Source organism: Anser brachyrhynchus (genome assembly GCF_964034855.1).
Source record: "Anser brachyrhynchus genome assembly, chromosome: 2".
In the NCBI taxonomy this organism is placed as follows: Eukaryota; Metazoa; Chordata; class Aves; order Anseriformes; family Anatidae; genus Anser; species Anser brachyrhynchus.
Window position 1 is genome coordinate 93,486,594 of NC_137695.1, and position 27,956 is coordinate 93,514,549.

Genomic DNA, 27,956 nt, shown 5'->3' on the forward strand with positions numbered 1-27,956 from the left:
AGGGACATGGTTTAGTGGTGAGACTTGGAGATCTTGAAGGTCTTTTCCAGCCTAGATGATTCCATTGTTCTCTGGTTCTATATCTACTCTAGAGTATACCTTTAGATTGTATCTACACCAAATAGAGAGGTGTATTTCCTACTGAGAAGACTCTCAGCCACTGAGAATGGACCAAGCTGAGCCTGAAGCAGTTGGCTGCAGGTGGCAGGGATGGAGATGAGCGTGCAGAACCAGCACAGCTCTCTCCTGGCCTGGAGCACAGCAGCAGTGTACGGGATGGTGGTGTGGGAAAACAGCCCTGGCTGATTTCTGTGGCATGTACTGAAGTGGTCTGAAGTGCAAAACAGCAAAACCCTGGTATTTTGGAAAGAAAACAAAAAAAGTCGTTCTCACAGGCTTTCATTTGAAGGCAAGCACTCAGCTGTTACATTCCTCAGTAACTATTTAATGAACAATAAAAATAGTCACTTGGGATTCATTGACAGGTGGGAAGTGATTAACCTCAAGAAGTTGTGGTGAAAATGGACCGGATTCTGATACCCGAACATATGTGGTCTTGTCCAGAGCAGAGTCCTGTCTTGGAACATGACCAAGAGCAGTTTGAAATTTCATATCAAAAGATAAGAGCGTTTATTTATTTTAAAAACTAACAAATAGATAGCCAGCTAGCTGCTTTAACACCTGACATTTCAAACCAGAACAGCTCATAAATTGAGAAAAAAAAATACTGAAAAAGTGCTTTACAAAATATTAAAGATTATTGCAATAAAAACATTCCTCAAACCCTCCTTGCCACTGTGATGGACCTTTCAAATATTTTAAACTAGTCATAGGTACATGTGAGGATATTCAGAGAGGGAGAAGCATGCTGAAAGACAGCAATTGTTGTGGTGCAGGTGCTCTGCAGTGCTTGATGCAGCAGAAGCTGTGAGACTGCATCTGGTCCATGTGCACCTTGGGATGGACAAAAGCAACTGCAAGTACAGCCAGGAAAACACACCTTTATCAGACCGTGGCTGAGGTTTTGATATAACAATGACCATCTCAGAGCAATGCACGGGATGGAGGAGGTTTTAGTGCAATAACAGGTAAATCCAACTAATACTAATTTAATTTGCACTTACCAAAAAATGTCTTCATTCACTTAACTGTGTTAGCAAAGCAACAGAGGAAACGGCAACACTTTCTTTATTCACAGATCTTTCTAAGTGTTTTACAATTTTAATAAACGTGATTGCTGTAAATGTTCCTTTTTAATTATATTCAGTATCACACTTCTCTGTAAGCATCTGAGAACAGAAGGAGAACAGAAAATAAAAATCGGTTTGATCCTGAGTTACCCATTAACAACATATTCCCAAGTTCTCTGACTATAGAAGGAACTGCAAAACATCATGAGAGGTCACTCTGTCTATACAATAATAATTCCTGGTTTGGTCTTTAAACTGCAGCACTCGCAATGGCACGCTCCTTTGCTCCACCTCCTTTTCCAGAATCCTTCGGGCACCCCCCCATAAAACCTGCAGGAGAGACACCTGCGGGTGTTGAAGCATCTTTCCACGTACAGGGAAAGGGGCTAGAGAGCCAAGGATATTTCACACAAATGTCGAAAGATTTGCCCATTGACGTGCCACCTGAAGCCCCTAAAGAAGATGGCAGGCCGAAGTGGGACAACAAGTTCCAGTACATTTTGAGCTGCATCGGGTTTGCTGTTGGCTTGGGGAACGTGTGGCGGTTTCCATACTTGTGTCAGATACATGGAGGCGGTAAGACTGAAATGGGACCTTGCCAAAATATTAAATTATCATCCCAACATAACTGTACTAACGTATGATGGGCATTCAAGTTATATATTTGCATCACTCATCTATTTATTTATTTATTTATTTAAGCTATCTAACCTTTTGCACCATTGGCTTACTCTTTAGCTTGGCTTTCTCTATAGACATATACTTAATTTTTAAAGGATGTGTTTCTTTAGGAAATAAAACCAAACTGATGCTAACTGATGCTACAGTTCTTACGTTGCTGCTACAGTGCTGACAGGAGGAGGAAGCTGAACTTGCAGCTTATTATCTTTAGGAAAAGCAAGAAGTCCTGGGAAGGCCCCAGCGAACCAGTTTCTCCTCCCTTCTCTGACGCCTTTAGGAGGTAACTCATAATCCAAAACTGAGCAAATCTAAATCACACTTTTCAATGGCTCTGAAGCCATCTGAAATGCTCAGCTGATTTAACACAAGCACGAGAATGTGAGGTGATGCTGACACCCACCCAAGACTTTCTCTGGGCACCATTCCTGTGAAGAATTGCTTTAGAAACAGCCAATTTAGTAAATACAGATGGATCAGAAATGAGTAATTGACAGCTCACCACTTACAGCAGCTTTTGAGATCTGCCATGGTAAGCCGTCTCAAGCAGAGTGCTGTAGCAAATTGTTTCAGCCCAGTTTTATTTGTTGTCTTTCAATTAACTGGAGAAGTATAAAATTCAAACTGAGAGAAACTTGCAAATGGTAGGAAAAAAAATAAATCCAAGTACGTTCTACCAAGGTATCTGCATTCCTTGGAGAATTACACGTATTTGAACCAACCAAGGAACCATGGGCGGATGCCGTCTTTAGTAGCAGGAAGCGTTTTAGAAAGAAGTGGCCACTTAGGGACTCCGGTGAGTAGCTGAACAAATGAAATTGAGCAAGCTGTATCAACCAAAAGAATGCTGGCACACATAAATGGAGCACTAGAAATTAGGTGGAGATATTGCTACAGGTACTAAGACAACTTCTGTGACCACTTTTCCAAATCAAGTTGAAAAAAAAATAAATAATAATTGCAGAAGAGCCCCAAGAACTATTCAAGGTCAGGAAAATTTATGGTGTGAGGAGTGACTTAAGAGTCTAATCCATTTATTTCAAGAAACTGGAAATGAATGAATACATTTATCATAGTCTATAAATGAGGTACTATGGCACTAATTCAAATAAGAAGAGAGAAGAAGCAGTAGGTTAGGTGCCTCACAGGAGACTTAACTCTTTATGCTATTTATTTTCAAAATGTGAAAACCAGTGAAATGCTCGCAGATGACTTCCACAACCAGGTGGCTAGAAAGCCATAGCTGCAAGCACACTGTTCCTCTGTGTGCCAGTTGGAATGGCTGGAAATAGCCTGTCACTTCAGTTAACAATGCACACATTGGTGAGATGGGATAAACGCCTTTAGAGGGCCATCCCGGCAGCAGAAGTGGCATGGGGCCTGAGGGGAGGGTGTTCTTCTGGAGCAGGAGCTAAGGTCAGGCAAATGCCCTGCAGCATCTCAGGTGGCCTCGGATGCCTGAGACCACCACGTCCAGAGATGCATCTTCGGATCCCTGGATAGCCTGAAAAGCAAAGACAAAGCAACAGACAGCTCTCGGGAACAGCCAGCACTTACACAGGATTTCATTTTGAAGAGCTGAATTCCATTTTTTTTCCTGATGTGCCTCAGTATTTTTTGATTCTGCATTAAACAGTTACTGAGAGTGGAACAAAGTACAGCCCTACAGCTCACTAAGCTCTAGGAAATGGATAGCAAGACTAAATTACCTGTGTTAATGACAAGCAAAAGGAAAGCAGCTTGGTTCTGTGCTAAATGCTGTGCTAAAATATTTTTGAATGATCCAGAAGATATGCTTTCTATATGTCCTTCTTAACTGCATGGAGCCAAGAAAGAAATCTGGGTCCCTTTATACAAAGTTAAAAACTGAAATAGAGTTAGAGAACACATAAGATGGAGGCAACCGACACCCTCAAATGTCCACATCCAGCATTTAGGGACAAATATTTCACAAGGAAAAAGACTGAAATGAATGAGAAGGATAAGAAGGGACACAAAAGTTATGTGAAGAAAAGAAAGACACAGAGAAATAGAACAGAAACTATTTTGTTATTTCTATTTATCTATCTACTCCTTGTTAAGAAACAAAAACCATTCAGTATTAACAAATAGCATGGTAAAATTAACATAGCATAATATTTTTATAATGTAATGAGCAATTAACCTGAATCGCTCAGTGGAAAGTTTGAAACCAACATGTGGGATGACAGAGAGAAACAGCTCCTCCGCACATCTCACCATGCTTCTGGGGTAATGGGCTTCATGAGGCTGCTTGAAATTGTGCTTCAGGGTTTTGTGAAAACCTCTGATATGGATTAAGGTGAAGTATCAGTCTCCTGCCTGTAAAAAAATGTTCTTACGCCTTCTCATGAAGCACCAAGGGCTGCTTCCTAGAGCTGGAGGTGGGGAGCTAGTTGTGGCCAGCTGGTTTCCAGCATCTTCAGACCCCATGCTCACTCCAGAAGATCACCCAACGCTGTCCTCCTGCCGAGGTTTGATCTCAGGGGTCCCCAGCGTCCCTGCCTACAGACCGCTCCCACCCCAAGCAAACCATGAGTGTGAGGACAAGGAGACCCACTCCGACCTTTCTTGTGGATGACACCATGCTAAGAAAGTCTATTTGCTTCTGTATCAAGCTTCTAGGCCCTGATATACCCCGCTTTTTCCACTGATAGATCTCACTAGGAGCTGCTAGGAGTGAAAAAGATCCCAGAACAACTTTAAAGAAAATAAAAATGGGGAAATGCTACAGGGACAAAGGTGAGTCATTATTTTGCAGTTTGAGCAGTCATTTAACAGTGAAAAACTGGTAGAAGACAGCTAGCAGTCTTGGTGACACCGTACAGCTTCTTTGCATCACTACAAAGAGCGGCACAACACATTGGTGAACAAAGCTCCACGTGTGGCTGTACGGCCAACATTTGGTCACTGGATTTTAACAAAGGGCTCAGAGAGCTCAACAGCATGAAGGACTCTGTAACAAAGTGCTGCCAAATTTTCTGGGGTTTGCAAATAATTTCTCATAGACAGCAGGTGTTGGAAGAATTTGAGTCACGAAGACCACCAGGAAGACAGACCTGTTGGGTTTATGCATGTGTGTAACGTGGCTGCACTGTTGAAAACAAACAACTGAGATGCAAAAGCCCAGTTGATTTTCAGGGGTACTGGCGTATAAATCCTGCTTGTGTACCTCTGGAGACGTGAGCACAGGACAGACCAGCAGCATCATGGCTGACCATGGGCCCCAGGAGGTGTGGTGGCTCGGCGCCTGCAGCCACGGCCATGAGCACAGCGAAACCCAGTATGGAAACAGCACAGAAGGCACAGTCAAAGGCTGAACGGTTTCTGGGGTGCAGACCACGGTTTCACAACCGGTCCAGGTGATATCCAAGCATTTAAGAGTTAGGCAATGCACTTTTCTTCATTTCTACGTCTTTAAAAAAAACAGAGTTAAAAATAAATGCTTGTATATTTGTCTCATGTCAGCTGTTCTCATCGGACCTCTGAACCTTATTCATCGCACATTAGCGTTACTCAGTAACTTGGATCTAATATAATATCAGTTCTGCTGACATTTATCACCTGCTTTCGTTACTGATTATTTGGGTTTATTGCCCGAGTTAAGTTAGCTATTTACTTTTCATGACTAATGGATATGAAGGTTGTTTGCCACAGTAAGTGGAGACAAACACAGAGGTTTCCAGGCAGCTGGGATTGAAAGGGTATTTCTAAATGGCCTGGTATATATTTTGTCACCTAAAGATGAGATTCAAACAAGTCATATAGCCATATATGTACATATATATATATATATATACTCGTATAGTCAACTGAGTATACTTTAAAAAAAACAATAACAACAACAACTGGTTATTCTATCTGTAACTTACCGCAGTGTTGTCCTTCTGATTACAGCTGGTATATACATGCCTATCTAACCCATGGGTAATAAAAATTATGTGCAGCATGCCTGGGCCTACACAACAACTGGAGAATATCTTTAATGCAAAATACACTTTCTTTCTAGGAAAATAAATACACATAAGTCCTAAAGCAGACCTTCCATTTACTTCTGAGGCAATGGTTTGCAGATATTCATAACCCATGGCCTACCTGACCTCTAGCTAAAATTTGAATGACAGCTTGCTATAAAATGCAGTTGCCTGGCTCACTGCATTCTCAGAAGGAAAATAAAATCTGAGAGAAATAACATATAGGCCTAGAAGATATTATAAAATAAATAAGAAAAAACGGTGTGTTGCAAAGAGCAGAAATGTTCAGGTTTTGACAGAACAATTAATGAAATTATTACAAGCAAAATTATGAAGTAACGGAACCGCATGCCCTAGCTTTTCACTGAGGAGTTGAGCAGGATGCAGTAACGGTCCAGAAAATGAGGCTTGTTCCTGGGCTCATTAAATGGGAAGAATTATCACCATGAGGAATCATGAAATCCTGAGAAGCTAAGGGGTCTCACGAGCAAGCAGTATGGGCCAAGAAGAACAGATATGCAGAGCGAAGTAGTTGGTGCTTAGGACCCAGCATCCATGCTGCAAACACCTGAGGGTGTTATTTTTCAATTTCAGGCTTGATGAATTTTCAGTTTGCTACTATACCTGAACTCTTGTGGGGGAAAAAGGACAATTTTGATAATCCCCTTTCAATAGCTAATAGCTTTTTCTCTGAGTCTGAGTAAGCAGTTACCACCTCCTGCCACTTCTTGTAGGTAAAACATAAATTACCACAGGTATCTTGCCATTCAGTTCTCAGCCTTTTGGAAAAATGCATCCATCACCGTTTCTCCTACGTACCAAGAATACCAGTGATGTGGATCTCTGACTACTTGTTGCATTGTACCATCCTATTCTGCTACTTTTCAGATTACTTCAGTCATTACAACTATTTTTTTTTTCCATTCTTAAATTTCTGATCTGAAGGAAAATTGTTATTTGTGTCCTAACCTTTCAAATGCTGTTGTGTCTATAGATCATTGTTTTAAGTTACTTGCGTTACTTTTGCTAGCTGATCTGCAGGCACTGTCAAGAATTTCAATATTGATCATGTGGGTCAGTTCCTCTAAGTTTTTTCTCCACCATTTAGGAAGTCATCGTTGATATTCCAACATCGAGCAAAGCTATCGGGTTTTCTTCTCCATTTCTCACTGAGGCTCAACAATTTCTGCAGCTGGTACATCTGGATTAGCAGATCACCCGGCCTGTACTTTAAACTGCTTTAACGTCTCCACTAGTCAGGTCCATTGCTTTCTCTTTCTAAGGTGTGACAAAACCAGTTTGGTGGTGTCATTCTGCTTTGCTGGCTGCCGTGATTCAGTTTTAGATGGCTCTCCATCACCAGCCCCTTTGCCATTCTGCTCGCTGGTGCAGCCACAAGGTCATCCCCAACTCTCAACAGGCTCTCTAGTAGTTCATGCTCTTCTCTCCCAGATTGTTGTGTGTAGGTGATATACAAAGACATCCCCATCAATTATCATTTTCCAGGCAGAGGGCTGAGTATGGTTAAGTCACAGCTTTTCTGATCCGATTTGCCTCTAAATTGATATGGAGTACTTTGAAAATACTTTTTGCAGGAAGTACTTCAGTGATTTAATGGGAAATTAAAAGGTTGATGGGTCCCCAGGCCATTGCTGAGGTCAGGCTCTAGAAACACTAAGTGTGTCTGTAGTGCACTGGAATTTTTCTTTTCTCCTGCAATGCCTGTAGAGCTGTCCCCGCTCTAAGGGCTCTTCTCAACAATGATACTGAGCATGACACACATTTGTGCTCCTAGTCGCTTTGGACTTTACTGTAAATGGAACCAACTTACCAATATGTCAAGTCTACTGAATTTCTGCTGTACCTGTGTTACACATGAAACATGTGCTGGTATGTTTTTGCTGTGCCTGTGTTTGAATGATGAGCTCTGTTTTGTGACACCAGCACAATTCTTCATTCTGCTTCTTGGATTTCTCCTTGCCTTTCCTACAGTTAGATTTCCCAGGGCATCTTTTGAAAATGTATTTAAATTCTGTCTTTTGGCATACTCTCCCCTATCAATTAAATAGACCCCCTGATTATACAGTGCTGGTGGGTTCCTACTCACCATTACTTATCAACTACCTTTCCCATACCCTTTTGCTTTATGTCAGTAGGGAATTTTACTCTGGAGAAGTGCAAGATTCAAGTGCTTGAGCAGCTTGTCTATTTTTTCCTGCCTATTCCCTTTTTGCCTAAAAATACTGCAAGCAAATGAATAAAGAACTGAACCTGAACTGAGCCTCTACACTATTAACCATTTATTTGACTTTGGTTTGAGAAAGATTAGCTCTATTTCTTGCTAGCCCTGTCTTCTGCCATCTTGTGATATTTGCAGATAGCATACTTTTTACATTGAGATTTTATTTTTCATTGGAGCAAAATATGACACTATGCTGTAAATATAACTGGAGATGCATACAAACCAGCACAAAGTAAACAGGCTTATATCAGCAGAATATTTAAATGTGCTCTGCTGTCAGTTGGCAAACAGAGAAGGAGAGAGAGATAACACGGGGCAGTTTGCACTCATTGTTACAGTTATTTCCGGGTAGATATGAAACGGGAGATAGGTCCCTTGTGGAATGGCCTGCTAGGAAGGGCTCAGCATCTCCTGGATTGCCTTAGGTGGTAAAACACTTACATGAACTAACTGTTGTGGTCCTTACCTCCCTCTGTGAATCTCCTCTTAGGGGGCTTTGTAATTGCTCTTAGGAGCAGCTTCCTCCGAGCAGTGGGACTACTGAGCAGGGCTTCCAAGCATCCAAAGTGGGAATCTTATGTACTGGAAATCAACTCCAATGCTTCTTTTTCAAATCTGCTTCTTAGGTGTTAAAAACGTGTAAGGAAATCAGATCATAGAGACTTCTATTTCCTATTTCCACCTACGGCAAATTAAGAGCAGTCTCTCATTTAGAGAAGCATTATTTATCCCCCCACCCCACGCATTTCTTGATAAAGAACGAAACTATTAAAAAAACAACACCAAACCTTGCCTGGGAGTTGCATATAGTTACTGCAATTACCTAGCAATAGGTAGCAAAGTTATTGCAATTCCTAGCCCTAAGTGATTCAATTTATAAGCCCAGCCTTTCTAAACAGCCAGGGATTGCAAAACAGAGGCAGTTCCTGGAAGAGCAGAAATCCTTGCTAGCTGCCTGACTTCCGTCTCCTGGCCAAAGACTGAGTGGAGAGGTGAATTGCTCTGCTCTCAGCACCACGGTTGTGGTGATGGCATAACAAGGCACAGAACTGCTGACAAAGTGATGAAGTGGCACAGAGTTGGCTTGAGCTGGTAGGAGAGTTGGAAGGGGCGGAGGCAGCATTTCTGTCTTTGTTTCCCCAAAGAAAAGACATTTTGTGGGCACAGTTGTAGCTGGCCATGCCAATAAACTTCCATCTGTTAGACCATTTTGACTGAAGTGGGCAGAAGGTTTAAACATACTTGATGAAATTTCACTTGGTCTCATGAAAATCAGTGTCTGTGTAAAGCTACGTTGGGGAGGAAAGATCTTGTAGGAACACAATGGAACAGTGTGACACCTGCATATCTTGAACTGTAGTAAGTGTTAATGTTGTGCAAGGGCCAGCCATAAAACATTTTCAATTTTTAAAGTTTCCATTTGCATACTGCCCATCTTGTACATCTGCTGCTATCCCTGCAACAAAAGAAAGGGAAATGGAGGAAAGGGCGAGGCTCTGTAGAGCTTCTGTGTTAATGGGATGTCAGAGTGCCTGAGGGGAAGCATTTTTAGGACTAAGAGTCCCAGCCCTCCCTCCTCCATCTCTCCCAACAAAACAGCCTACAAACAAGTTACCCAACAGGCTTCCCCAGCAATGCTGCTTCTCTCAATACTTCTTAAAAAGACTTTGTTACCATCATGAAGCAGAGGAGATAACAGCGATTTGAGTGAGATGCAGATAACAGTGTGGTTCAATTGCTCTTAATTATCTTTTCAGGGGCATTCCTGATCCCATACTTCATTGCGCTTATCTTTGAAGGAATCCCACTGTTGCATCTCGAACTCGCCCTAGGACAGTGCCTGAGGAAAGGCAGCATCAGTGCCTGGAGAGCCATCTCACCTTATCTTGGAGGAGTTGGTAGGTCTCTCAGGGTCCGGGCTGAAGGAACCACAGCACTGATTTCCTACAGACCTGTCTCTGTCGCCCATTAGAAAATCAGTCACATCAGGTGTTATTCCAGGCACACATGAGCCATAAATGCAAACCTTATAACCTTTGCTGTGGAAAGCACAGCAATCAGAGCCTTCTCTGAGACATAAGTAATAAGGAAAAACTCACTGGCTCATTAAATGAATCAGCAAATTAAGTGAACTAGGCATGCTCCCACAATGCTGAGGAGCCCGTTGTGTCCCCGTGGTGTCTGAGGTGTCGAGTGAGGTGCTAAAGCTGCCTGTGCAAGGATCAGTATGGGCTGGTGGGGCTGACCCATCACGAGCTCTGCCAGCCAACGCTGGCCCATTCATACCACATCTGGGAGCTTTCATGGCAGCTGCCTGTGCATGGTGCTTCTTGCTCCTGCCTCAGAGCCCCTCCAGAAGTCCGTCTTGTCCTTCCAGGAAGGGTTGGACTGGAGGGGGGACGGACACACAGACAGACAAGAAATCAGGAAAAGGAGTCTGACATCTCCTAAGCCCAAAGCAAATGCCTGAAAACGGGATCAGTAGTGACAGCTATGCCCGTGGGTGTGTGTGGGAGGAGAAGGGGTGGGTAAGAGGAGTTATCTAAAGGTAAGAGGGCAACCAGGGAGAAACACCAAGCAGCAGGGTCGTGCCTCCAGCTAGACCCATCTCCTACAGCTAGGCATGTCCATCCTCCCTCTGCAAAAATGCAAGCAAGTATAATCTGTAGCGCTGATATTCTTCCTTATTGTAGGAGAGAAGCTACCAGGTTAGGGCGTATATGCATATAATATGGGACAAAAGAGTGCCCTCATGCTATGAAACTTCAGTCTGTTTTGGTCTGCTATTAAAGTTCTGCCATCTTCTAGAAAATACTGATATCTTTTGTAGGAACTGGGGCAACTTTAAACCCAGCATTTGAGCAAAAGGGACCACCACAGGAAACTAATTTCTGGTTCATCTTGCTTTCATGACAGAGACTAGCAGCACTGTCTGTTTAAGCCTCACCTACGTGCTCCTATTCCTGTGCTAGTTGTTTGGTTTCTGGTAATCGGGAGCCAGCAGCCCAGTGCCCACCACCTTTAGAGCGAAGTGTTGTTGAGGCTTGACTGGATTAAAACCCTGAGCAGCTTTGACTTCAGAGCAAGGAATCAAACCAGAGACCTTGTGGGATCCTTTCCAAGATGAATTTTCCTATGTTTTCCCCAAATCTGAAGCTGCTTTCAGAAGCAGGCTGGCACCAAGGAGTTGGGAGGGGTGTCCTCCCAGAGGGCTCCATAGCTCAGGCACCCCAAATGTCTGATCCCAACAGGCCCCTCTTCTTAAAGAAGGCACTTGTTTCTCATATTTTTCATATTAGAAAACCTTAATGGAGGCAGAGAAAACTCATTCCCCCCCCCGCCCCCGTGCATAGCTGGAAGTGACCCCAGCAGACCTCAACAACCTCAGCAGTTGTCCCTGAGGCAGCTCAAGGAGATGAACGAGAAAGGCACGCATTTGTGGGGCCTAGAAGGTCTTTGCTCTTGGTGCTCCCACAGCCCTGCTCTTGGCATTTCTCACCTGCTTGCCTAGATGGCTGCTTGCTGGCACAAAGTCCTCAAGAAGGGTAAAAGGCTGAGCACAAGGCAGGACAAGGACAAAGCAGGGGAGCACCGCCCTTCTTGGAGCAGGGCTGGTGAAGCAGGGGGACTGTGCACCGGAGTTTGGCTACCGAGGACGCAAACGGCTCTTCTCTGTGAAAATCTCTGGGGTTAAAAAATATAAATAAATATTGAGAAATTAGGAGATGTGAGTTTCTAAGAGCAAGTGCTGTGTCTGGTAACTTCTTCCAAAGTTTTTCTAAGCTGAGATCTTGTGTCTTCTGCAGGGGTTGGTTCGTGGATGGTGTCGGTTCTGGTGAGCTTGTACTACAACACCGTTTTAACCTGGGTGATGTGGTATTTCGTAAACTCCTTCCAGGACCCCCTGCCTTGGAGTGTCTGTCCTCTAAATGAAAACAGAACAGGTAACTGCTGCTTCAGGCACCCCTGCCAGCACCAGGAGGATCACAAACGTCAGAGCCTGGGGACTAACAGGGGGAAAAGGGAAGCTTTGTGTGTTTTTTGAGCTTGCACTATGATACAGGGACCAGATTGAAAGAGCGTCCTGTGCTTTCCAACCAGGAAGAAACAGTCCTTGTGACCATCACCATAAACTACATATCAAGACATGAGACTGCAGACATAATTATGAATCAAATTTATGACTACAGCTTTCAGTAATTGCTTTAGGTGAGACTTAACTTTCCATTAGGTGGTGATGCATTGGTTATGACATAACAAGCCAGAAAGTCCACCACCCTTTCAATTTCAAAATAGGAAACTAAATAAGTGTTAAGAAAAAAAGGAGCAAATAAATACAAACTTTTGAGGTGGCAGGGAAAACATTTAAAGACAGTTTGGATGCTCAGACTAGATACACATTACCCATTACAAAGAACATTAGTAAGACCTAAGAAAGTGTACCTGAACAGGATAAAGACAGTTCATTATTCTTTAAAATTACTTTTCAGCTTTTTTTTTTTTGAGTGACTTATTTCTTTATCAATATTACATTTAAATATCATTATTATTATTTATTTATTTATTTTACCTCATAACTAAGAATTTTACCATGTCTGCTTCCAGGGTTTCTTTTTCTCCTCCAAAAGCACTGGTGGCTCTGCACCTCACAGTTAGGTGATGGGGGCTGCAGGGGGCTCCCTCCTGCTCGGGCACCACTCCACAAACCTCTCCCAGTGAGAAGCTGGTTTGCCTCTTTCCTCTAGCTGAAGACACTCGAATTAACATCTCCTACATAAATCGTGGGAGAAAAAAGTAAAGACATGAGTGAGTGATACAAGGAGGATAAAAAACTAGTTTTTCCTGACTAAAGCACAACAAAGTCTTGAGGGGTCAGACACCTAGTTTCTTACACCTACTTACTTTGTTTAAAGGCCATTTAGCAGAGCAGAAAGTGAAACAAATAATCCTATAATCACTGTTGAGATGGCTGAGATGGCCAGGTATGAACAGTATGGAATGTTTCTCTGCTGCAACCACAGTGAAAGGCATTGAGCAGCTCTGCTTGACTGCAACTTTATGATTGCCACCTTGTGCATTTGTGTACGTTCAGATTTTCACTGGGGAAGGTGGTTGTTTCAGAAGGGAGTGAAAGGTCACAAGGAAAGGGAGAAATGGAGCTGTTTGAGAGCTTGATTAAAAATGCTGGCATCTCAGACGACATGAAAAAATTCAAATCAGATGGGGGAATTGTTCCTTGTAGCTTTAGGATTATCTTAAAATACTTTATCATGCCTAGCTCTGGAATTAAAACAAGAGAATAAGGGAGGTTTCCTGCAGCCACTTACCTTGTTCAACCGTCTAAACTTGCTACCAGCAAATGCAGCAGCAGGCTATAGCCTGCTATAGCCAAAATGCAGTTGTCTATTTTTTTAATTGCTCTCCTGCCCGCACACACATTCTGTCCCTTCCTAGTCATGACATGACGACTGACTTACCTTCATTGCATGCAGAATGAGCCGTCCTCCCTGCAGCATGGGTATCATGGCTGGAGAGCAGCAAAGCGCTGTGCGTGAGCTCTGCTCAGTGCACCAGATAACCCTGGCAGGAGCAAATAGCCTAAGCTAACAGGACTTGCAATTGGCAAAGGAGGGGAAAAAAAACCACAATGCTATGCTAAACTTGCATGCAAAACAGCAGCTTGAGGAGGAGACACTGCAAGAAAATGAGCATGCTGTCCTCAGCAGAGGAAGAACTGCACTTCAAGCCTCACCAGGCAGAGAGGAGAAGCAGCTCCCGTAGTCCTGCTGCGCACTGGACCTCTTGGTTATGGGCTTAGTACCAGTACTGGCTCTGTGCTGTGTAATCCCTGCTTCTGGAGATGCACAAGGATGCTTTGAGCTCTCCAGACATACGACTGGCTAGGTGCAAAAACAGGAGCTGCAGCATCTGGAGGGCTCAAAGAGACAGCCCTGCCACTCTCTGCTGCTGTAAACCATTGCCTCTTATTAGACAGTGAGCGGGCAAAATATTACCACATTTCAACTTCTATTCTTATGCATGCCACATTTTTTTCCAGGGCTCAATGAAGAATGTTACGAAAGTACCGCAGTCAATTATTTTTGGTACAGGAAAACTCTGAACATAACACCCGACATCGCTGAGAGCGGCACGTTACAGTGGTGGCTTGTTTTGTGCTTAGCAGCTTGCTGGGCAATTGTGTACCTCTGCACCATCCGAGGAATTGAAACCACAGGAAAGGTAGGGAAGGGACACAGAGAAGCAAGCAATGCAGGGCGTTATTCTGCACTCTGGATGTTGTTCTCCAGCTACTGAATTTCACCACCGTGTGCCACTTCAGCCCCATTTCAGTGTGCTGATGGTCCAGCAGGACCACAACAGCAGCACAGATTTGTGCTCATCTTTTCCTTTGCAAATGTTTCTACCCTACCAGTCTCCCCTCACAGTATGAAGAGCAAATGTATTTTTAATTAAAGTATTGTTTAATACATTATCATTAAGTTATTAACTAAAAGAAGTAAAAGTAATTAATAACTATTTTAAAAATTTCAGTGTTTATGTGTAGCACTCAATATTGTTAGGATGGTGTGTTGCAAAAACTTAGAGAGATCTATTAATGTCATTGTCAGTAACTTTCTCTTATTTCTCGCTTTCTGACTAGGCTATTTATGTAACAGCAATATTTCCTTACCTTGTCCTAACTATATTCCTTATTCATGGACTCACTCTACCAGGAGCCACTGAAGGGCTAGCTTACCTCTTCACCCCTGATGTAAGTATTACCACCATAGTCAGAAACATTACTATTCCTTTTTTTCCTCAACACACAAAATACCAAGAGTTCCAGAAATGCTTGGAGAAGCAAGAGACAGCACACAGCATTAACCACCTACAGGTATTAATCCTCTCTAGAGATTGCAAAACACAGATCAGTGTAGCCTGCAACAGGAACACAGGCTTTAAGAGCAACATAAGCCAAGAAGCCCAGAGATCCACTACTTGCCGGCCTGAAAAGGGTCAACAGCAAGAGAAAGCTCAGACATGACACCTCTTTTATCCCTCCCCCTGCAAGCCCAGTGACATGGGCATCCATCTGAATACTGTCAGAGCCCAGGAAGGACAGCCTGGGTCTTTGCAGGAGATAAGGACACGCACTTGCATTTTTGCAGGGCTCAGACAGGGCAACAAATGCTTTCTCACAGTTGAGTAATCTAACAATACAAACTAACACCACCACAGTTCTGTGTTCGCACACTTCATGTACACACACCTCCAGCTGAAAGCCTCTTTGCTTCAATGCACTGTCTTAATGAAGAAAGCAGATCTGGACACCACAGCCAGAGTAGGGCTCGGCATTTTTGGCATTTGGTCTCAGCCCAGCTGTCAAGTTTCTGTAGAAGATCTCAGACGTCTTCGGGACTTAGGATCGTTACCCGGTGAATGTAATGCAAAAACTAGATTTGTCTGCATTCAATGCAAGAATGACAAAGCCTGAAGGTATTCACAGTGCTGAGGAGGAACAGATCATCAAAGAAGAGTCAGATGGCTTTGTAGACTGAAGTCAGAATCAAAATCTGACTGCAATCAACCTGCAGTTATCGACTAGCCTGTGTAAGGAAGCAGTTCCCAGGAACATCCTTGAAGAGCCATCTGAAGATGCTTTTGGAGATGGAACTACATTCTTGTCTACAAACATGGGAAAACTGATGCAACAGCCTGGTAAGTGATAGCTACCCTGTGTGGTTATTGCATAGAAGGCTATAATGTAAGACAGAGGGGTTGCTTTGTTAAACTAACACAACTGTTATGGAAGATTTTGACACTTCAAGGATTGCAAAAAGACAGTAAGAATACAACTACTACATTTTTTTTCTTCTCCTTGCTCACAGCTGTAGTACCAGTATTGCCTTTTCTGTTGTTTATTTAATGTTAGCTTATTAACTACTCCCACCACTGGCATCAGTAAAGATAATAACAGGTAAATTCCTTGTTGCACTGCTCCACGGGGGATGTCCCAAAGTGGGTTGTACAGGGGGGAACTGCTCTTCTGTTCCTGCCCTTTTGCAGGAAGCTTGTAATGCTTTAGCAGAGTAAAGTCCTCTCTAGAAGACTGTAATCTCTAAAGGATAAAAAACCTTCTGCCTCAACCATCCTTTTTTTTTTTTTCTCTATTAATTTTTTTACTTCCTCCACTTATCAAAAGCAGGTTTTTTTTCCAATTTTGCAGCGCAGCAGAAATTATACCTGCTCTGTAATAGCCACCACATCCACTCTCTGGTAACTGTTACACATCACTGTTGTTTTAGAAAATCTGTGAAAGAAAGCAATATCTAGCGCTAAAAGTCACATCTTAGCCAGTTTTGAATTGAGAAACAGCTAAATTAATTATTATTTTTTTCAAATATTGTATGAGTTCATTCACTTTCTAAGTTTGTGGTTTTAGTTCCCATTAGCAGATCTCACAAATAATAACTACATGCATACGGATCAACACAGCAGGCTGTGGTTTTATTTTCATGCAGAAATACATAGTTGGCTTTTTGCTACCTAACACTTTCACTCCCTAATTTCTAGAACAAATAATGAGTATTCCTTGCCATTGACTTTCAGGCATGAAGAAGTCTGATGGTTTACTTACACCCTCTAAATCCTTGGCTGCTTGGCAAGTGAAGCAGACAACGAAACAAAAAAGATACTGAAGTTATGCTCACAAGGCCTCGAAGGGAAAGCAACAACACAGCATCTGGAACAGAGACTTTTGGAAAGGTTCTTGGAGGGAGGGGAAAAAAAACAAACCTCACAGAAGAAGGATCCCATCAAGTCTTTACAGGATTCAGCTTCTGTGGTTATCCGTGTCAGCTCAGGAGCACAAACGCCTCCTTTCCAGCTTCTTTCACATCTGAAAGATTTTCAGGGTTTATGAATATTTGAAGGTTCCTTGGCAGTCAGTGCTTCCTTTCCTCGTTACTCAGTGTTCACTTGTTAACATTCCGATTTTGTGTCTTTATCCTCATGTTTCTAGCTTCAGCACACTTTGTCTTCTGACAACATGCTTACAAAACCTATGTGGCATATTACTGAAAATATAAAGTAACTTTTATGTCCATAATTAGTTGCTTAAGTTCAGGTAACAGCTTTGCTATGATGTGCTTAAGTAGAATGGTACTTCTCAACTTACTGCACATGCTGTATTTACAAGGGGCTTTTCTAGGAGGTCTCAACACGCCCCCCCAAAGCAAAGGTAGGCCTAATAGATAATGGCCAGCAATGTTCAGGCACGTGTACATTAGTACAATGAGCTGGACACATTATTTGGCACTTGCCTGTCCACAGTTTCTTTAAACTCTGGGGTTCATTAGTACTTTCCATACTTTACAGTGTTAGTTAACGCATTGCATCTAGCACAAAACTAAACTACCTCCAAACTCAATACCCAAAGTCCCTAATCAGGAAGCCAGATTTGTAACAGCTGCATCTCTCCACACTGACCACTGACCATAATCAAACTGTCCAGGCCAGGTAGCAACACAAATATTTTGTTTCTGCACGGCAATAGCAATCTGCTTCTGCATGAGGTCCTACCAGCGAGCACTGGAGGGTTTGGTTAAAATCTTCCAAAATATATGTTCAAAATAGTCTGTTTACCCAAGCTGAAGCATTTCAGCTGGTAATGGTCACACATCCCTGCTTGTTATACAATGCTGTACAAAACTTAATATCAGTTCTCCTGCACGCTTCTGGAGAAAGTATCTGCAGCACCGGCATTCGCTGCATCTATCCAAATTGAGGTGAATGCATTGTTCTCGTTCTTCAAGCTCAGACCAGCTTTAGAGAAACCCAAAACGTTACTAACTTTTTTTTGGGGCACACTCTTATCTTTACATGTGATAGGGGTCATCTGCAGGATCAACAGCCCAGACATGCAGACACAACACAGAACGCATGTAGTTCAGTCTGGATATCTAGGGTGACAATTTGATCAGTGCTCAGAGTGACATAAAGCAAAGTGAAACGCTTGACAGCCCAAGTATTACTTCTGGGGCAACTGATTTTTAAAACATTAATTCTTAGCTAATTCTGTTTTCTCTTCCCACTTCTTGATAAGGGATTGGAAAGTAATTGACCTTATAAAGTATGAACTTGGTGCTACTTAGCCAACTGCAGGAAGAGTTTATTCAAAACATTCAACATTTTCTGCATTACTAACCTCATCTTTTTTTTTTTTAGACTGATGTTAATATTGAAATTTCTTACTCACGATATTTATTTAAAATGGAATACTATTCTCTGTAACTCAACAATCATGGATTTTCTCAGTTAGCTTCCTCTATCACATCTCCTCTTCGTAAATCAAAATTCAAATTTCCCTATATCAATTTCTCCTTTTTCCTATGTTGTCCTGTTGCTTTTTTAATGCTGTTTTCACAGTACTTTGGATTTAAGATGTTCACTGTGGAATCAATTTGCTGCAAAGCAATGAAGATTAAGTATTAGTTTGTACAGTTTTAGGAAGATAATATTCTTAAACTATAAGATACCCGGTATGTGTTTTAACAAAAAGAAATACACTGAGGAAAAATGTAATGTACTGTTCCTATTGTGTGCCTACTGCCTGTCATATAGAAACACATTTATATTATCAGACAGAAGAGACATACAGTTATTTTAATGATAATTTTAAAATGAAAGTTTCTATAATTAGTACATTACTTTAAATAGACCAAATTATGTCTTCAAAAACACCTGCTCTACTGACATATTTTGTACTACTTCCCATTTGTAGCGTTGTTAGATTGCAACACAACTGACAATTTCACACAAGTGAAACAGGAGACCAGTTATGAGTGCAGTGAGAAAAAAAAATAATTCAAACTAAATGCATGCATTTATTCCATTTATTTCAGCTGAACGTTCTGAAAAATCCCCGTGTATGGCTTGATGCAGCCACCCAGATCTTCTTCTCTCTCTCTTTGGCTTTTGGAGGGCTTATTGCGTTCTCAAGCTACAATCCCCCAAAGTAAGTAGAACCGTAACCTTTACAAGTTGGTTAAATTCTTGCTGCATTTCGTGCATTTTTCTAAAATTTTTGAAAATTTTTCTTTGGTATATTTCTAAGGGATCTTAGTATCTGCTGCCTTCCCAAAAGGCCAAATTAGATTTTTTTTTTTTTTCCTCCCTGGGTAAAAAAAAAAAAAAAAAGGGGGGGGGGGAATCTAAAAAAAGCCATTTTCAAAAACAACGTTTGCAGAAATGTGAGAGAATAAGAAGTTTTAGAGATCTATTTCACCAGTTACAACAGATTTTTTTCTTATGCTCAGCAAATACCTTCTGTATAGATTAACAATTTGTACTGTAGGCTAAAAATTTTCTATATCTATTTTCTATTTTCTATATCATGGGGGAGGAAGGGTAAATTTTGCCTATTTAAGCCACGTTGTTTGTTTGAATTCTGTTTCTAGAAATGACTGTGAAAAGGATGCTGTGACAGTAGCAATTGTGAACAGCTTGACATCCCTCTATGCTTCCATCCCAGTCTTTTCTGTTTTGGGGTTTAAAGCAACCACAGGCTATTGGGACTGCTTGGACAGGTGAGAAACTTCCATTTCCAGTGCTATGCTGTGGTTTCAACACCTAAACAGATAATGCATTACTTGAAAACATGCATTTAGAGAGTTTTTTTTTTCTCACTGAAAAGGAAAAGCATCTGTATGGAGACATGGAAAAATTTTATAAAGAGTCAAGGCACTGTGGCAAGAATGATCAGGGGTAGCATTTGTAAGAAGTAAAAAAAAAAAAAAAAAGTAGAATACATTGGAATTAGTGTATAAAACAACACTAATTAAGGATCATCTCAGACTAGCATTAGGAGTAGTTAAAAACCACCTTTTTCTATTCCACAGGATTCAGTAAGTTATTAAACACAAGTGGTGGAAATGGTTTTCACATATCATAAAATAAAAATAAAAATACATTTTAGATACTGCATCTGCATGAGGTACTCAGAGTTTGTATCTGCAGGAAAGAATTAATGAATATTTTCTCCTAATTTATTACTATTATGATTACTACTATTTTCAATATGCATCTCTATATTTACATACAGATCCATATTTAATATTTTTCTTTTGTTATAAATAAAAGCACCGAAAGTAAACACAACTTTCTATTAACATCTGAATGCATGTCATAGCATTTCCATGCGTTGGCTTCTCTGGCAGGAATATTATCAGTATCATCAATGAATTTGATCTTCCAGAACAAAGCATCATGCGACAGAACTATACAGACTGGATTACGTTCCTGAATTCATCATATCCAGAAAAAATTGCTGGACTCAGACTGAAAAGCTGTGACCTTCAAGAATTTCTTGATCAGGTACTATAATTGCTTCCAACAAATAACCCCTAAAAAAAATTAGGATTGGTGTCTTTCTTTTTCTTACTAGCACTTGTACTTTACTTGTAATGAATATATGCCATATAATCATGAAAAAAAATAGAAATGTCAGATTTCAGCACTGCTGTAGGACAACGTGAATCCAAAGCTATCTGGCATAGCATTCAAAATAATATATTATTATCACAGAACTAGTCTTCAAAGGTCCTCCTACCTGACGCATACTCAATGGACACTGAATTCAGTTCTACTTTGGGTCAGGGGAATAAGCAGAACAGAGAAAATATCTAGCTGAACGATTATACAAAAAGGATGCTGAATGGAAGTTTGCTAAATCCATATTTGGCAATTAAGGTATAAAAACTGTTAAAATACTGTTTGCCTTTGATCACATATATGACCACCAGGAAGGTATCTTATCCGTCTTCTGTCTTCTTTTCCAAATTCCTATTCCCTCCTGTGTTCTCCCCTTTAGTTTTCCACTCTCTACACAGGATCTGAAAATATTTTTATTCAGTTTTGTTTTAAATACACAACAACAAAAATACATCATGATCCTCTCCTTTCCCTTCTCAACCATCCTAAAGCTCTCTCTCTGTCACTAACACAGCTGTTTCTTCTGTTTTCTTCTCCAATCTCATTCCATTTGTTCCACTAATCCCATCCAGTGCTGTAGCTATCATTTACTATTCACACATTTGCATTCTCGTTACAAATCCTTACCAAAGATTAGGGCTGTTTGGAGGACAGAGTAAGACAGGAGCTTGAAGGGAAAAAAATATTAGGACAAAAGCATGCACATGTGTTAGAGTATGTTAATGCACAACATCCTCAACACACAATTATGGTGAAATAGTATATTTTACTTATGGAGAAGTCCAAAGAAGGCATTCCAGCCCTGATCTGACCCAGTTACAGTTTGGTCTGTCTTCCTCTGATTACACCCTTTATGATTTAGTCTTTATCATAAAGACTATCACCCTTTAGACTTAGAGATATTTTACTTCCAAAAGAGTAACATTAGCAATTTTTACTGCTTAGATTTAAACATCTTTGCCCTGAATTCAAATAAATTTGCCTTTTTTTTTTTTGTCATGGCAATGGTAGATTGTTTTGTATTCAAAATTTTTTTTTAACTTTTTCACTGTTAGAGCAGCAATAAGATTTATTTGCATCTTTTTTACTTCCAGCAGCTATTCCACCATAGATTTTTTAAAAAATTATTTAAGATGGCCTTAGCAAAACTATTGCTATTTCAGTGAATACTCACAGATGTTTCTCTTCTTTGAACCCACCTCTAAAGTTCTGCTCTATGATTGTCTATTCATCTCTGATAGACTATTTAAAATTAAAATGGAGCTCTTCATTTCCACCCCCACAAACGCTACCCTCAAGTGTTGACTGTCATATACATAGCTCCCCCCAGCCCGACCAGCATGCTTGATTCCAGGGAAGGATACGATATAAGAGGTGACAAAGTTAAAAAAGCTTCGCCATTCCCACTGATTTTACACAACTTTTTGATCGTCAAATATGGTATTTGTATGTAGTCTGGTATATTTTTTTCAATTTATTTATTTATTTCTGGCCTTAGGAGGCCACCTTTAGAAACACATTTATTAGCTGTACAGCTTAATGGGGTTTACTGCCTAGAAACAATCACCCTGATTATCTCATCTAGCACAAACCCTAAAAGCAGTAGCACTCCCAGTTATTCCTGCTGTAAGTAAAAGAGTGGTACTTGAATTAGTCCATGTATCTTGGGAAATCATGCTAACTGAAATTCTGGTCTTGAGGTTCAGAAGGGAAGATACAAAGAGTGCATTATAACTCTATGCCTCAAGCTACATTTAGGCATGTATAATGTGTTTATTTTTTTTAATTTATTTGTGAATTCTGCAGAGTGTATCAGGATCTGGCCTGGCTTTCATTGTGTTCACTCAAGCCATCATCCTAATGCCAGGCTCACAGGCCTGGGCCATCCTGTTTTTCATAATGTTGTTCAGCTTGGGCCTTTCTTCCATGTTTGGAAACATCGAGGGAGTCTTCACACCTCTTCTAGAGCTTCAGATTATATCTAAATCAATACCTAAAGAGCTTTTATCTGGTAAGGTATTTGCTTCGCTTTGTTCAAAGGAGGCGGCTTCTGCACAGAGGCACAACTGACCAACTGTTTAATAAATATCATAAAGGGATTAAGAATTTGCAATATTAACTTAGCTATTGTACAGCGCTGGGAAAGGTAGTGGATTGTATTTGCAGAAGATAAGCACACAGATGAGGTAGCAGTTATGGCAGAAGTCACCAGCTGCCGGTAGGGTATTGCCCTTGTCATCGTTGCCCTTAGTTTGCAAGAGCTGTTTCAGTCTGAGCGCACTCGTTAAATTGCCAGGTCTGGAGTCCAGTTCGCTCAGAGCTGTTGCAAACATCAGGAAGAGCCCTGTCTCCACTGAGGCCTTTGGCACTTAAACAAATCACTTTAAGGCAGCAAATTGCATCAGCCAGTCTGCCCCAACGATTTGTGCATGAACTTACCACGTACCATGTTGTCGTGGCTGTGCGATAGGTCACTCACCCCTATTTCATTCAGGGTTGTGCTGCTGCTAAATTTCACATTTACGGTGAACACATGAGAGCAGAAACCAAGGAATAAGTGCTTAATGTCCTGTCTGCACACCAAAGGTGGAATCTTTTCAACCAGAGACACTCACCAAATCCAATCCACTCCTGAGTTGAACACGTTTATTTTGGCTTTCTTGGCTGGAATGTAAAAGCCTATGCTAGCAAATGGAAACAGAAGAGAAGAACAGGAGAGATCCTGCTGTGAAATTGGTCTAGACAAATTTTGGTAGTTTCAAGTAATGGATTAACACTTCTGGTAACATACCATTTTAAATTCATATGTGGAACATTGCAGTCATTCCTTTACTACTGCCTTCCTGTGGCATCTAAATTACATCCTTCTCACTCTGCAAATTTTTATTTAAAAACAAATCTATTCACAACTTGATGAGGTAACCATTCCATTCGGAAACTGATCTTTGAATTGTTGAGCTTTCTGGAGCCAATTTTATGCCACATTGAACCAAAGCCCATCTCAGAGTTAGATGCCCTTAATAACACAGCACACGGACACCTACTTCCTCTCCTTTTTCTCTGAATTACCCCCAATACCACATCTTCTCTAGAGGGGAACTGACTGTATTGCAGTACAGTGAAGCCTAAACCATACAGTTACACCTGGGGACATAAGGGGATCCACTCTCTTAGCTCTGGACCCTTACCCATCTCAGGACCCCGCTGCCCATGCAGACCAATGGCTGCATGGAAATGAGGGCACTTGAAGCTCACTACATCAGTCAATAGGCAGCACTCAAAAAATTAACACAGGGCAAGGCACAGACCACCTGCTTGGACCTCAAACAAGTTAAGGATGTTTCAAGTCACAAGGGTGCCTTTGGCCACCACACGGGAAAACGGAGTTTGGGAGGTGGTATCAGCTAACTCCATACAGGAAGAGAGAATAAAAATCACTAGAGCAAGAGCAAAAATAATTTAGAACAAAAATATTCTTACTAAGCTTGGTTCTCCAGTAACAAAGATGCCTTTTTTTTTTTTCCTTCAGGTATAATATGCCTAGTTTCCTTCCTTATTGCTCTCTGTTTTACGCTGAGTTCAGGGAGTTACTGGATCGACATTTTTGACCGCTATGCTGGCTCACTGCCTCTTCTAGTCATCGCGTTCTTTGAAGTGATTGGGGTTGTGTATGTCTATAAAATTAAAAGGTAAGTTGGAAACATGGACTTTTTTCTCATAGGAGGCGTTCTCTCAATCCATCCATGTTACGTAGAGATACACAATACTGACATTTCTGCAGCACTTACCAGTTCTGTGAATGTCCTTACCATTCTTTGCTTCAAGTCTCTTATATTTGTAAAATAAGAGGGATGTTGCTCTCTGCTTAGCACTTCTGGAAGGCAGAATCCTAGTCTTAGAGCTGGAAAGTCAACAGCCGTAGCAGAGTTTCATTGCCTTTCAAATATCCTCTACATATATGAAATTAAAGTGTTCAGCCAGCATGTTGAGAATCTCCTTAGACATGAAGACAGATTAAAGTCACTCTTTAGTTTAAAATCTTTCCTGCATACTTTGTAATTGTAAATGCCAGAAACCTTTTCTCATTTTGATTGAGATTAAACCTATCTTCTCTAATCAGAATCCTTCCAGTCCAGAAATTTCCTCAGCTCTCAACAAATATCAGGTGGTGTGGGTTTTTGTTTTCTTTTTCCCCTATTTTCTCGGGCATTTGTTGGGACTTTACCTTGGCCTTTCCAATTTTTGCTCTGGCACAGCGATCGTGAATGTCCTGATTTTTTTGTGGATCAGTTTGTATGCTATATAGATACTAAACTCAAGTTTGATCAGTGCTGTTGCATTTCGGAGTTTTGGTATCATTTCAACTTCAGTTTTACCAGAGGCTATGATTTTAAATATAAGAGAAATCCTCCTCAATTACAGCTAAAATTCCTGCATTGTTTTCAAGATCCACTGTTAAGATCCTTGGAGCATTTCCCACGTGACATAACCAGTTTCACACATTCCTATGGCTGCACATGCAGCTATCCTCAATCTTACATGGTGCAGAAGTAACAATAAAATCTGGTTTCACAGACTGAGTTTCACAGCACCTGTATTTTCTCTGTTGTGCTAGTATATGCACACTTTTTCCTTCTTTGCTATTATGGGATAGGGGAATAGTTAATTCACGTTTTTCTAAACTCAAAAGAGAATTTATAAAATCTCCAGTTTTAAAAAAAATGCCACCGTAATTACTGTTCTGGATTATGAAACTCCTTCCAAGTTGGTAGATACAGGTTATCATGTTGTAACAAACTACCAAACTTGGAACCATGTATTGGAAATCAAACTTGGAACCCATTCTGTTTACAAATCTAAGAGGTATATATTTATACATTGACCAGATCTTTTATAACCACCACTACACATTGCAGAAGAAGCTGGCTCAAGTTGCAATAACTTTGTGTCAACTGATTGATTTATCTGGTGCTGATTAATTCAGGCTTTTTTCTAACAAACTATGTTTATCCCCTTCGCAATTTTGCCTTTTTTTTTTTTTGAAAGGTCTGAATAGTTCTACAGAGCTGCTATAATAAGTTCATCACTTTTTTGTGCTCGCAAGCCTTAAACTAGGCACTCAGGTAATGTAAACTCACAGAGTTACATTCATCTCTTGTTAAGAATCAAAGAAGCCCTACTTTATTGATATTATTAACACCAACAGCAGGTTATTAAAGAGGGATATGGAATAGAAAAGATTCAGGGAGCTGTACCGTGTGTTTAAAACTTTTAGGAAAAACACAGAAAAAGTGAAATTGCTACCACTTAGCTCTGACATCTTCATAAATGTGCCTCCCCTTTAAAGGTTCAGTGAAGATGTGAAATGGATGACTGGACGAAAACTAAACCTCTACTGGCAGATCACATGGAGGTTTATTAGCCCTCTGCTCCTGGTAATCGTCTTTGTGGCCTTTGTTACTCTCCAAATACAGAAGCCACCAACCTACACAGCTTGGAACCCTAAACATGTATGTTCCCAAATATTTGCAACTTTTAACAGAAACGAGCTACACGTTCTTCTCCCCTACCAGAGTCTTTAAAATCATTGCTGCTACTAATTACCTACATAATGTAGTCTGCAGTGAGGAAATGCTCAGAGTGAGAAGGCTGCAGCATGCACAGAGATTATGAGGTTACAAATACTAAAACGGCTTTCTTGTTAACAAAGGCCTCTTTCCGTGAAATCCTGCGTCACCACACTCCATGTTTCTTACAGATGTGGGTAATGCAGAGAACTGTTGAAGTGAAATGTCTCTCAGAGACTCCACAGCTACATTGGGTTCAGAGGGAGTGCATGTGTATGAGCACAGCTTCAGAGATGCATAACATATACTGGGAATAAAAACATTTCCTCAGGAGACCTAACAGGTCTCTGGGGGCACTGATGAATACACTGATGAATACTGATGAAGACTGTGCAGCTTTGGCAGGGACAGAGGCAGTGGTCCAAGAACAGCGTTGGTTAATTCAGCACCAAGGACATGTTGATGATGAAAACTTTCAATCTGGATGGGGCCAATTCATGTCAGTTGCAGCTTTTTGCATTCCTCTCAAATACATCCTGGGCAGGGGGTTGAAGACTGATTTTGGCCTTAAACTGCACATAGACTGCAGTCACCCTCAGAGCAAGGCATAAGCCTTCATAATATGAATACATGCATAGACTGGAATAAGCTCAGATCTTAATCAAGGGAGGGTGCAAATTTAAAAAAAAAAAATTACAGCTATGTTTAGACTCATGAGAAGGGTATCCAGAGTACATGGCCACTGTATGGTAGTGCAGAGCAAGAATAAAACTTCTGCTATCCTTAATATAACAACACAAGAAAATGCATATGGAAATCATAGCAAAATAAGTGCTCCTACCTTTTTTTTTTAATTTTAATTTTTTTTTTTTTTTTAAATCTCCATAGGAAGATTTCCCTGTGAAGGAGGAGAAAGCTTATCCACCTTGGGTACAGGCCATCTGTGTGCTGTTAGCTGTCCTTCCTTGCATATTCGTACCTCTGGTAGCACTCTTCCAGCTGGTCAAACGAATGTGGAGAAGCAAGGACCCGAGCTTTCTACCACCAGAAGTGTTTTCATGTCAGGAGGTTAACAGAAACTTTTCTCATCCAAAAAAATAAAAAAAACATTGCACCTGTCTGTAAGGAAAGATGGCAGCCTTTGTCAGACGTGATTAGATGTAGCGCTAAACCGTGTTAGTTGAGCGATACATGTAGTTCTGCTTACAGCCACTCATTAGCACTCTATAAACAGTGCTCCCATTTGCTTTATTTTCAACCAATTTCACACTTACATTAGTACTGCCCCACCCACATGGTGCCCCGAATCCTACCTACCAACAAGTACAGTCCCCATAGCTTTAATTTTTTCATGTATTACCAGCTTCACACCTCTGTCCAGCCAGATTTTAAACCTGGAAAGCCTGCCAGTTATTGCAAGTGTCCCGTCTTCCTTCTTCCCTTCCCTTGTAAACAGACAGACTGTTCCTTATGATCAGCAACATAAAAATTAAAACACAAGAAAATACATTCTCCATTCACTGACACACTCCCCACCCCTCCCCGAGATTTGGAATGGAAGCTTGTGAAGACTAAGGACTCCACTTGCTTACTAGACTTTACTTTTTGTAAATCCCTTTATGCATTTAAATAGTAGTTATTTTAGTAGTTACGTCATGATTATGATTTAATAATAATTAACTTAATAATCATAAAATAATTATTGGTAATTTTATGATTATTCTGTATTTTCAAGCATTGCAAAGAGCAACAATAAAGCATCAGAAATTAAAAAACTTACATTAAGAAAACCTGA

The 27,956-nt window shown here is 40.9% G+C and overlaps 1 protein-coding gene and 1 long non-coding RNA gene across 3 annotated transcripts; one reads left to right on the forward strand and one right to left on the reverse strand.

The window, feature by feature from the left end:
* The first annotated feature begins 244 nt into the window (after positions 1–244).
* LOC308191066 (sodium-dependent neutral amino acid transporter B(0)AT3-like) lies at positions 245–27,940 on the forward strand. Of its 2 annotated transcripts, XM_080583054.1 has the most exons (12): positions 245–1,766; positions 9,860–10,000; positions 11,909–12,046; positions 14,161–14,342; positions 14,764–14,874; positions 19,007–19,119; positions 19,562–19,690; positions 20,321–20,477; positions 22,401–22,605; positions 24,124–24,283; positions 25,942–26,104; positions 27,050–27,940. In XM_080583054.1, the coding sequence occupies exons 1-12, from the start codon at positions 1,460–1,462 to the stop codon at positions 27,260–27,262; spliced, it is 2,019 nt and encodes a 672-aa protein (XP_080439180.1). In that variant the 5' UTR covers positions 245–1,459; the 3' UTR covers positions 27,263–27,940. The 2 variants fall into 2 exon arrangements, with proteins under 2 accessions (XP_080439180.1, XP_080439181.1); XM_080583055.1 differs by lacking the exon at positions 14,764–14,874.
* Positions 3,027–17,204, reverse strand: LOC308191080. The gene is made up of 3 exons (XR_013947689.1): positions 16,899–17,204; positions 12,673–12,872; positions 3,027–5,301 (listed from the first exon to the last, which is right to left on the reverse strand). It is a non-coding gene; the product is annotated as an uncharacterized lncRNA (long non-coding RNA).
* Positions 27,941–27,956: the final 16 nt, after the last annotated feature.